Source organism: Eurosta solidaginis, chromosome 5 (assembly GCF_040869045.1).
Source record: "Eurosta solidaginis isolate ZX-2024a chromosome 5, ASM4086904v1, whole genome shotgun sequence".
Taxonomy (NCBI): domain Eukaryota; kingdom Metazoa; phylum Arthropoda; class Insecta; order Diptera; family Tephritidae; genus Eurosta; species Eurosta solidaginis.
Genome location: NC_090323.1, coordinates 67,010,745 through 67,023,020, shown reverse-complemented (window position 1 = coordinate 67,023,020; position 12,276 = coordinate 67,010,745). Strand labels below are relative to the sequence as shown.

Below are 12,276 nucleotides of genomic sequence, written 5' to 3'. Positions count from 1 at the left end.
TAGAGGTAATACATTTCAGTTGCATTAGAGTATATTGCGTATTGAAATTAAGGAGTACTTTCAGAAGTGCAGATAGGATTTAACGCTTAGCAGTTCATATAAAGTTTAAGGGTATATGTATATAGATGTAAAAAAAAAAAAACATAGCTAATATATAATAAAAGTGCACATCGTAGGCACAATATAGTCGCGTGAGTGTAGGATCACCATATAGGGCACTTTTGAAACAAATCTGATACGGCGTTCTTCAAAAATGTTCTAAAATAAGACGTTTTCTACCGGCAGCTGAAATAGAGTGATCGTCCTTGTTGTTGTTGTTGTTGTTGTTGTAGCAATGCTCGCCCCACCTAATAGCCGCGACCGATCACAAATTGTCATCAATATCCTCTAACGGCAGTCCACGGAAACTTGCCGTTTCAACAGGGGTGGACCATAAGGAAAGGGGTGTTAGAGGCGTTGGTTCCACATTACAATTAAAGAGATGGTTGGTGTCATGTGGGGACACATTGCAAGCGGGGCATACATTTTGTATGTCGGGGTTGATTCTGGATAGGTAAGAGTTTAACCTGTTACAGTATCCAGAACGAAGTTGAGCAAGAGTGACACGCGTTTCCCTGGGGAGTATGCGTTCCTCTTCTGCGAGTTCTGGATATTTTTCTTCAAGTACTGGATTCACCGGGCAATTCCCGACATAAAGGTGCGACGCCTGTCTATGGAGTTCACCAAGGACCTGCTTGTGTTTTTTCGCTTCATACGGCTGGGTTCTCAGGTGCCGTATTTCCTCAAAATGCTTACGGAGATGACTCCTTAGGCCCCTAGGCGGTGCTGGTTCGTCAATCAGATGTCTGTTGGGATGCCCAGGTTTCTGGGTATTCAACAGAAACTGTTCGGTCAGCATCTCATTTCTCTCCCTGATGTGGAGTATTCTCGCCTCATTATGCAGATGGTGTTCTGGGGACATAAGAAGACAGCCCGTGGCGATTCTGAGAGCAGTATTTTGGCAGGCCTGTAGTTTCTTCCAGTGGGTGGTTTTTAGGCTTGGCGACCATATGGGTGACGCGTAGCACGTAATCGGCTGGCTAATTGCTTTGTATGTGGTCAAGAGCGTTTCTTTATCTTTTCCCCAGGTACTGCCAGCAAGGATTTTATTACGGCTCTGAATTCTTGGAACAATTGCGGTTGCGTGCGCACCAAAATGTAGATCCTGATCAAACGTCACACCCAAGATTTTGGGGTGTAGGACAGTCGGTAGCGTAGTGCCATCGACGTGGATGTTCAATATGGTCGACATTTGGGGCGTCCATGTTGTAAATAAGGTCGCGGAAGATTTAGTCGGTGACAGTGCCAGGTTTCGCGAGGTGAAAAAACTGGAGAGATCAGGGAGATAGCCGTTTATTTTATTGCATAGCTCATCGATCTCTGGGCCTGGGCCTGTGGCCATTATTATGCAGTCATCGGCGTAGGAAACGATTGTGACTCCTTCCGGTGGTGAAGGTAGCTTAGATATGTAGAAATTAAACAAAAGCGGGGATAGGACACCACCCTGTGGCACCCCTTGTTTAATTCTCCTTTGTTTTGATGTTTCGTTTCTGAATTGCACCGATGCCTGCCGACCACCCAGATAATTTGCGGTCCACCTTTTAAGACATGGGGGAAGGGTAGACCCTTCCAGGTCTTGCAGTAACGAGCCATGGTTGACCGTATCAAAAGCTTTTGATAGGTCTAACGCTACGAGTACTGTTCTATGGTGGGGATATTGATTCAAACCGCAATTTATCTGGGTGCTAATGACATTTAGCGCGGAGGTAGTGCTATGGAGTTTTCTGAAGCCATGCTGATGAGGGGCTAGCTGCAAATGTGCTTGGAAATAAGGGAGCAAAATGGCTTCAAGCGTCTTTGCCACTGGCGATAGGAGAGATATCGGACGATATGACTCACCTACGGTAGCTGGTTTCCCAGTCTTTAGTAGCGGGACCACCTTGGCCATTTTCCATTTCTCGGGTATGACAAAGGTGGAAAGAGACAGGTTGAAGACATGCGCTAAATATTTGAAACCCTCTTTCCCTAGGTTTTTAAGCATCGGCATGGCTATGCCGTCTGCGCCCATTGCTGTGGATGGTTTAGCGCGACCAATGGCGTCCTCAACCTCTCTAGCGGTGATGGTAATTGGTGACGCGCTGAGTTTGTGTTTATGTGCGTGTCTATTGGCTCTCCGTCTATCTTTGTCGACCGTAGGATGCATTATATATTGTCGGCAAAAAGCGCTCGCGCATTTATTTTTTCGCATCCGACAGCACCTTATCGCCAAAGGCGATGGAAACTTTGTCTTTGCGCTTAGTCGGATTCGATAGGGACTTTACGGTGGACCAAAGTTTACCTACACCGGTAGAGAGGTTACAACCTCTTAGGTGCTCTTCCCATTTCGCCCGCTTGTGTTCGTCCACAAGCAATCTGATGCGTTGGTTTATATCCCTTATTTGGGGGTCGCCTGGATCAAGCTGTCTTATAAGGTCGCGTTCCCTCGCTAAGCTCGCGGCCTCCGCCGGGAAGTGGGGCCGGATTTCGGGAATTCTCCCGGCGGGAATGAAATGTGCTGAGGCGGATTCAATGACCTTACGGAAGGCACGCTCCCCTTGGCGGGCATCAGTCGGGATAGGGAGGGCAGCAAAGCTGCTGTCTGTTGCAGATTTATATTCTTCCCACTTTCCTTTTTTGAAGTTTATGAAAGTGCGTTTTTCGGTGACGATGAAGTCGGCGGGTACGCTCGAACGAAATAAGTATGGGCAGGTGGTCGGATGCCAATGTTACCATCGGCTGCCAGTTGACGCAGTTTACGAGTTCTGCGCTCACGATTGAGATATCTGGCGAGCTATGACAGCTTCCTACCATACGTGTGGGGGCGTCTCCGTTTATTGTGCAGAACGTCTTTTCGTCTATCTGATCCGCCAACATCTCACCCCTACCATCCGCCCGCAAGTTTGAATGCCATAGGTCGTGATGGGCATTGAAATCGCCTAAGATAATGCGATTGTTACCAGTGAGTAAGGCCTCGATATTAGGGCGGTATCCACTGGGGCAACAGGTGACAGGAGGGATGTAGATGTTGATGATTTCTAGATTTGCATCGCCTGACCGGACAGATAGGCCTTGACGTTCTAAGACATTGTCCCTGCGGTCGATGCCAGGATCAAATATATAATATTGCACAGAGTGGTGTATAATAAACGCGAGGCCGCCTCCATTTCCGCTCTCGCGGTCCTTCCTGTGGACATTATAACCAGAGCAGGTCTGCAATGCAGATCTTGCTGTGAGTTTAGTCTCTTGAATAGCAGCAATGCGGATGTTGTGCCGTTTCATGAAATCGACTAGACGGGGGCAGGGGCTGATGCTCAGCATTGCTACCAGCTTTACTACGAAGGTAGTAGTTATGAGTGGTATCAGCTGTTTGAGTTGTTGGCGCCGTGGGGCGCGAGCAGCAGCGGGTACTTGTTGTGGCTTGCTGAGCAGCGAAGCTGCTGGAAGGTAGTGGGGATACGCTTAGGCGTAGACTACGGGACGCCCTTGGGCGTGAGCAGCAAGGAGCCACAAAAGATTTATAAAAGTTACGTGGACGCCGGCTTTTGGGATCAAGCCCAGAACAACCTGTCCGATGCAACCATCCCTTGCACGAGACACACTGAACACAAAGATCGATGAGCTATGCAATAAAATAAACGGCTATCTCCCTGATCTCTCCAGTTTTTTCGCCTCGCGAAACCTGGCATTGTCACCGACTAAATCTTCCGCGACCTTGTTTACAACATGGACGCCCCAAATGTCGACCATATTGAACATCCACGTCGATGGCACTACGCTACCGACTGTCCTACACCCCAAAATCTTGGGTGTGACGTTTGATCAGGATCTACATTTTGGTGCGCACGCAACCGCAATTGTTCCAAGAATTCAGAGCCGTAATAAAATCCTCAAATCCCTTGCTGGCAGTACCTGGGGAAAAGATAAAGAAACGCTCTTGACCACATACAAAGCAATTAGCCAGCCGATTACGTGCTACGCGTCACCCATATGGTCGCCAAGCCTAAAAACCACCCATTGGAAGAAACTACAGGCCTGCCAAAATACTGCTCTCAGAATCGCCACGGGCTGTCTTCTTATGTCCCCAGAACACCATCTGCATAATGAGGCGAGAATACTCCCCATCAGGGAGAGAAATGAGATGCTGACCAAACAGTTTCTGTTGAATACCCAGCAACCTGGGCATCCCAACAGACATCTGATTGACGAACCAGCACCGCCTAGGGGCCTAAGGAGTCATCTCCGTAAGCATTTTGAGGAAATACGGCACCTGAGAACCCAGCCGTATGAAGCGGAAAAACACAAGCAGGTCCTTGGTGAACTCCATAGACAGGCGTCGGACCTTTATGTCGGGAATTGCCCGGTGAATCCAGTACTTGAAGAAAAATATCCAGAACTCGCAGAGGAGGAACGCATACTCCCCAGGGAAACGCGTGTCACTCTTGCTCAACTTCGTTCTGGATACTGTAACAGGTTAAACTCTTACCTATCCAGAATCAACCCCGACATACAAAATGTATGCCCTGCTTGCAACGTGTCCCCACATGACACCAACCATCTCTTTAATTGTAATGTGGAACCAACGCCTCTAACACCCCTTTCCTTATGGTCCACCCCTGTTGAAACGGCAAGTTTCCTTGGACTCCCGTTAGAGGATATTGATGACAATTTGTGATCGGTCGCGGCTATTAGGTGGGGCGAGCATTGCTACAACAACAACAACAACAACAGAGTATGACCGTCCTAAAAAGATTCTTTTCTGGCAAATGCAGCAAAACCATTTCTCAGGACCGGGGTCAGGAGACGGACCCGGATTGGGTTCGATACTTTCCCGGAGTAAGAGAATATGTAGCAGTCCTGCTGCAAGGAGCTGCTGGGAGGATGACAATTTGTGGGAGGGAAGAAACAATTTAAATGGGGTCACACTGAAATGACAGTCCTTGGTCGGGAAAAATCCCGAGTCGCTCCGGTACATAGAACCGACTGCCTTGGGAAGCGCCGACCGACTGCCTTGGATCGTCCTTCAGTCGATGATGTAAAGTAAAGCAATCAACCGAAATTAAGAGTGTTAACGGGAATTACAAGCCTTTTCTTTTTTGCTTTATTTTTGGAGAAATAATAGCTTTTTAAATTATAATCGAAACGATCATAACTTCAAGCAATTCCAATGAGTTATGGGTCTTAGGATATATCTGGGTTTAGGTAGATCTGTTTTAAGCGGTAACTTAAACCTACAGACCAAGGTTGAAATCGTGGAAAAAATCAATCCCGCGGCAGTTGGCAAAGTACCAGAAGGTGCTAGCGTTTTGCGATTACAACAAACTACAAATTTTTCAAGTCATAGCAACAAAATATTCTAGTTCACCTCAAGTTCAAAATATGCCAAGTTTCTCAGTGTCAGTTTAAACTACAGTTAAAGTTGGAACCCTTTTTAACCTTGTCACTTTCGTCGTACGGAGTAGCATGGTAAATGGCCCAACTGGCAAGGTTAAGCGTAGGCTACCTAACTAAAGTTCGAAATCGCACTAATAATTTGTTCGTTAATTTAATCGGTTTTATATTTTCATTCATAATTAACAAAAATTCCTTTCCATCCATATTTAACCAAAAAGTTCCCAACGCCATTATGGAGAAAAAAATCTGAACTTAGTTATATGTTTTATTATTTCTACCATTTTAATATTTAACTAACCGAATACAAAACAAGCTGTTTCAAAGGGCAAAGTAGTAAAGCGTTTTTATAGGTAACAAAATTAAAACGCAAAGCGAATCGAACTTATATAGATCTTAAAACAAATTAAGTAACTAGCATGGCAGGAAAACACGGAGATTGCGGTCGTCATTTAGAACCTTCTTCTTCCGTTGGGATTTTACGTCAAATTACTGAGCATAAAGGTTTTTGCTACACTGGCTAAACGTGTTTATTCGGTTATCTGACAGTTATTCTACATTCTAAAGTGTTGAATACAGTTTTTCCTCTTAATATTATATTAAAATGTGAAAATTAATTTAAGCCTTGTCCTTAAAGTTTAAGGATAATTATTTTATTTGGAAACTCTCCGTTGAGGGAACAAATTTTGTAACACTCAACTGACGGAAACATGTTTGCAACGTATCAAAAAAAAACGGTGACCGCTAAGAGCGTCCAATGATGATACAGACCTTTTTCTTGATAATCGAGTTAAAAATGAGCTTCGTCAGAGCAGGTTTACATAGAAAGCTTTGACCAGAGCTTAAACTTGTACAGATGTCATAAATATCTTAACTTTCCGCTTCGCTCTGCGCTGCCAAATAAAAACACTACCTCATCTGTCAAACTGAAGTATTGGAAAAAGGTCCAGAAATCTGGGCATCCCAACAGACATCTGATTGATGAGCCAACACCGCCCAGGGCTTAAGGAGTCATCTCCGTAAGCATTACGAGGAAATACGGCAACTGGAAGCACAGCCGTATGAAGCCAAAAAACACAAACAGGTCCTCAGTGAACTCCACAAGCAGGCGTCGAACCTCCATGTCAGGAATTGCCCGGGGAATCCTGTATTCAAAGAATAATACCCTAAACTTGCAGAAGAGGAACACACTCCCTAGGAAAACGCGAGTCACTCTAGCTCAACTTCTATCTGGAAGCTGTGACAGGTTAAACTCTTACCTATCCAGAATCAACCCCGTCATACCAAATGTTTGCCCTGCTTGCGATGTGTCCCCACATGACACCAACCATCTCTTCAATTGTAATGTGGAACCAACGCCTCTAACACCCCCCTCATTATGGTCCTCCCCTGTTGAAACAGCAAGTTTCCTTGCACTCCCGTTAGAGGATATTGATGACAATTTGTGATCGGTCACACCAATTGGATGGGGCGAAGCACTGCTACAACAACAACAAAAACAACAACAACAACAAAAACAACAACAACAACAACATTGGGGGGGAAAAGCATTCTTTGTAAATCTGGCCCAGTCGTCCGAGTACAGTTGAGTTGCAAATAGTGTCAAAGCTTTAACTTTGTTTCGTGTTTAATGGAATAAAACGCATTTAAATAAACTCACAACAAAGTCAACACAAAGTTTTAGATTTGATACTATGAAAGCCTTAATTGACAGCTGACGGCAGATAAGCAATTTAGACGATACTTCTTTTCTATAAAATCTGACACTGAAAATAACTTCTATTCGTTGCTCCAACAAAAATAGAAATATGTTTTTTTATCAAATTTGTTAATAAACATGTGTATTGAATATTGCAATATTTTTTTTTTAATCTCTTTTGGTTAAGCAGTAATAAAGGTTGCAGTGTGCTCAAAGTAATATAAACGGTTAGAAAAAAATGTTTTTTGGCTCTCCTGATCAATTACTGAAAAACATTTCGTCGGCTTAAGGTGAACCTGCTACATTATAGAATTTTTTTTGATACAGTTGGATAGAGCAGGAGCTAATGCATCAACCAGGCAAACAGAATCTCAAATAATGGCCACCCATAAATTAAAACAACAATTTAATGAGTTGCTTTCCATAAAAAATTCAAATAGTTTTTGCCTGTCTTGTAAAAGTTTTTTGTTCTTCAAATGGACCTAAGCTGGGGATATAACTATTTTACTGGCGCGCCGACGATATGTAATTGAAAATTTTTATTATATTATTTATTTATATATTATTTAGACCGTACCATACGTATAAAAAATTTGAATGCATATCTCAATGTTTATCGAATTCGGTTTCTATATTGATGCTTATCACCATTTCTACGCAAAAACTAGTTACATACAAATAATACTATTCAAAATATTGTATCCATCAGGCCTGAAGGTTTCCAAAATCGACGATCCCTCGGATTTAGAAAAGTAAATTGCAGTTAAAGCAATAAATGGGAAAAACTATGTTAGAAAAACCGTATACCAAATCAGTGTAAGTTTTGATACAGCGAAAATCACAAAAGTACCCTGATATCCCTCCTAGTGCGACTATTGCACAGTTTTTATAGAAGTTGACCTCAGGTTAACATTGCCATTTGGCTGCTTACATAGGATTTATCTAGCTCATATTAATAAAAGCTGCCAATGTGGAAGGGTTAATCTTAATTCAATTTTAACTGCAGGCCGCGGTCATTTAAAAAAACCGCGACTAAGTATGTTTAAATTAAATGTGATGATTGTAAACATTGAACTCCTAATTTTTTCATATTCTACCACTAGTCATAAATTGTTTCAACTGTTTTCTAAATTAGTAAAAATTAAATTTTAATAAATATAAATGGGAAATGTGTGCGTTAGGTGTTAGGAGCTATGTGTTATGTTATAAGCCAATAAATACAATTTAAATAATAAAACTCAACAAAAAAAATTCCAGCTTAAATAAAAATCAAAGTCAAAGGGCACCACAACAACAAAGATGCGCAAATGCAACAATCAACACAATTTAACAAAAGGTTTGAAGAAAATATACAAATCGAAAAATTATAAAATACAAACCTTGGGTATTGTTTGAATCTGTGACGCTTGGGAAGACGGAGTTTGTTGCTGTTGATTATTTGCAGCCGTTGGTGACACCAGCATATTTGCCACCATATGCTGACGTCGCTGTTTTTCAACTTGTTGCTGTTGTAGTTTTTGATTATTATTGTATAAATTTTGTTGCGCTAACAAATGCTGCTGTTGTTGTTGAGCTTGTTGTTGTTGCTGTTGTGTATGCTGCAATACAGATGAATTGCTGTTACCAATAGTAGCGCCCGTGTTGGGATTGTATAGCGTTTGTTTAATTTCAAGTCCAGGTGGCAAATTAAATATCAAACTTTCGCCCACATCATTGTCAGTGACATAGCCTAATTGACGATTCTCTTGTTTAACTTGTAATTGTAAAACATTTTTCACATCTTCTGTGCTAGCACCACCGCCGTCTGTTGAACCATTGGTATCTTCAATTTTAGTCCAGCATGCCGAAACATGCTGTTGTTGTTGCAACTGCTGCTGTTGTGGCTGTGTACTTTGTATCACAGATGAATAGGCTACAGTGGAAGCCGCAGCTGGTGACACTGATGCTGTTGCAACATTGCGTCGCACCGCTGGTGATTCTGCACCTGTACTGCCACCACCACCTGTCTTATAGACAATTACTTGTGGCGATACTGCATTATCAACTGCAACTGTTAGAGCTGGCGTAGAACTACCAGCAGCATATGTAGCATTTACGTCATTTTGCTGTATTTGTTCAACTTGTATAACTTGTTGTTGTTGTCCTTTACGTACAATTTTATAATTTTTTCCGTCAATGGTATAATACATTTCACCATCATTGTCAATTGAAGCTGTAACTTCCTCTTCTTGTTGTTGTTGCTGCTGTTGTTGTTGTTGCTGCTGTAACTGCTGTTGTTGTAGTTGTGTTTGATATATAATTATATCATTGTAAGCCTTTAAATCGGCTGCTTTCTCCTGTTTGATTTGCTGAAAATGTGCAACACACGCGTCGCAAGAATTCAATGAATTTTATTTGATTGTACATATTATATATGTATGTAGTTTTAGATGTGTGATTTGATTGTACGTCATACTAGAAACTATCAAGTTTTCGATGATATTATATTGACGGTCTCAGATATATATTTTTTTATTAAGATATATGTTTTTATACATAAGTAAATTAATACATAAAAAATATTTAAAACAAAACTGTATACATATTCATAATTGAAAATTGGTTTCAATGATTTAATAAGCGTCACAGAAAGTTAGTGGAAACTCTTAATCGTTAAAAAATAGGAATTGAGTATAATATTTATTCCTACAAATAATAAGGATTCGGTATGGAGATAGCTCGTATGTGTACTAAACAATTTATTTGGATGGCTGCCTATGTTCTGGGTTATGACAACTCACAAGAATAGTTACTGAAATCATATTCGACGATATTTCTATTTTACTAATAATAGATAATTTTCCTCCAAATTTTCGACGTTCATGCTAACATAATACCTAAAATTACAGAAATAACTAATTTTACTTTGTTATTGTAATTTTCGAAATTCCCCAAAATGGCGTTAAGACTTCAATGCAATTGTATAACCAATACTTTATGTAGTCTATGTGTACCCAATTCTTTAACTTCTACTCCCCATAATAGTTCAGTCATCGAATGAGGTAAAGTAAATTAAAATAAAATCGAATTCATCTAAAACCCAAAACTAGACTAAAATTTTTAGTCAAAAAGATTTACTAAACGGAAACAAACACGAAATTGCCCAACAACCTACTCACCACCTTGTCCGCCACTAAATTCAACTGTTGCTGTTGTGCCTGCAGTTGTTGGTGTTGCTGTTGTTGCGATTGTTGTTGCATAGCCAAAAAAGTATTAGATAGCATTGGTGTATTCCAACTAAGCGTTGTTGATGTAGTTGCAGATGTAGTAGGCGATGGCGATGCACCGCTCGATGAGGAATTTTCACCATAATAATTAGAAGCATTATTTGCTGCCGCAGCTGCTGCCGATGAGACAACGGCAACAGCAGCTTGATTTTGAAAATTCGTCAATTGCTTATCTAACGTTGATGGTATTTGTATTTGACGCACAGGTGTATTAACCGCGCTTGAAGCGTAATGTGCTGGTTTAGGTTGGGCGCTTGCTGCGGCCGCATGATGGTATATTTGTTGAAATACCGGATTATATCCGCTGATTGGTGAAGGGGACACAAAACTGCCGCTGCCAGCAGCTGCTGCATTAAAACTTGCCGCTATACCTGAATGAGCCGCTTGTAAAAATAAAGATTGTGCAGGTGCCAAATGAGGATGTTGGAAATCTTCCGCAGAGCCACTACTCGAAGCAGATGGCACAATACGATTATATGCATAAGACCACGGACTTGAATTGGGATCCATATTATTTGGTATCAATGTTCAACGGTTTGTAAAATGAAATCTACAATATAAAACAAATTAGTTGTGCACGAAAATGTTTTTAGTTTCTTTAGTTTTCTTGTTGTGGGGTGCGTTCACCGAAAACAGGTACAATAGAATTCGCTTCGAAATATATGGATTAAAATAATTCACCGCCAAAAGAACTTATACAAAACAGCGAGTTCCATAGCAGCGGGATAATGAATTTTTTTTATACATAATTACACACTGCCAACTCAACATTATGCTACTTTTGCTGTGGAAAACTCATGTACATAATAGACATGCATAACATATATTGGCTTATCTAAAGTATGTATGCTGATTGGATTTCAGCGCTTCCCCCACAACATTACAAGTACACGCACTTGATTCCGATTAATGCTGTAATATACTCTCAAGCCGAAAAATTTTAGTTTGGGGTTTTATTGCATGTCCCGCACTACTCCAACACCCGCTTAGCATTCGGATCTAGGAGCACCTAAAATCTGTACTTTGTCTTTCGTTATGTATCTAGCTGGATTACGACTGTTGTGGCTGCATAGCAAAACGTCTCGACCGGTCGTTCTATACGCCGTTGCCCAGCGCTGTCGCCTTGGGTGACTCGTCGCGTTCTTCTGCAGCTCGTTACGTTGCGCTTGTGGCAAAAATTGATATTTTTTTCTATTTTAGGTATCGAGAGTCTCAAACTCCACTTAACTGATATGAAGAAAGTTCTTATGATGACTTTGCAACTATTTTTTTCACAAAATTTACAATTTTTTGTTGTTAATTTTAAAATTTTCCACACTTCTATTCTGTCTACTCGCTATTACACAGTCCGAGCGCCATTTTGAGAAAAACATTCCCACTCCGAATTCGACCGAGGCTAGCTAGTCCGAAAGTGTGTATTATCTGCCATGATGACAAACGTCAAAAACAGGGTCGCATTTAAAAACATACCATTTCAATCTCTTGCAAACCATATTAGGGCCGTATTGTGTCGAATATGATGCATTCAATCACACGCATAAAATTATTTCTTAGAACGTAATAGTTATAGTCTAAAAGATTGTACAACCAGATCTTCGCCATTTTAAAATGCTAAAATTTTCGCAGCGCATACTACTAACTGAAGTAGGAATGTTTGTATGCCATGAAGCTGGAGACATAGTGATAATACTTTCAGAAAAAGTATCGATACCGATACTCATATAAAATACTCGTACCGAAGTATCGATGCTAATAATCATACTCAGTAAAAGGTATCGAGTATACTTGTTCCAGGTGAGTACTTTGGAATTTTATCAAAAGTGAACAATAATTGTTTTAATGGGA

The 12,276-nt window shown here is 41.1% G+C and overlaps 1 protein-coding gene across 2 annotated transcripts in view; it reads right to left on the bottom strand.

The window, feature by feature from the left end:
* The window catches only part of LOC137252509 (myb-like protein Q), a 50,043-nt gene extending 38,222 nt beyond the window's left edge, over nt 1–11,821 (bottom strand). The window contains exons 1-3 of one of the 2 annotated variants that reach the window (XM_067788336.1): nt 11,328–11,821; nt 10,324–10,981; nt 8,545–9,513 (exon numbers count right to left, since the gene is read on the bottom strand). In XM_067788336.1, coding sequence (XP_067644437.1) covers nt 8,545–9,513; nt 10,324–10,941 — 1,587 coding nt within the window. In that variant the 5' untranslated portion in view covers nt 10,942–10,981; nt 11,328–11,821. The remainder of the gene's footprint in view (nt 1–8,544; nt 9,514–10,323; nt 10,982–11,327) is intronic. The other variant, XM_067788337.1, reaches the window with a different exon arrangement.
* Between the last annotated feature and the right edge of the window lie 455 nt (nt 11,822–12,276).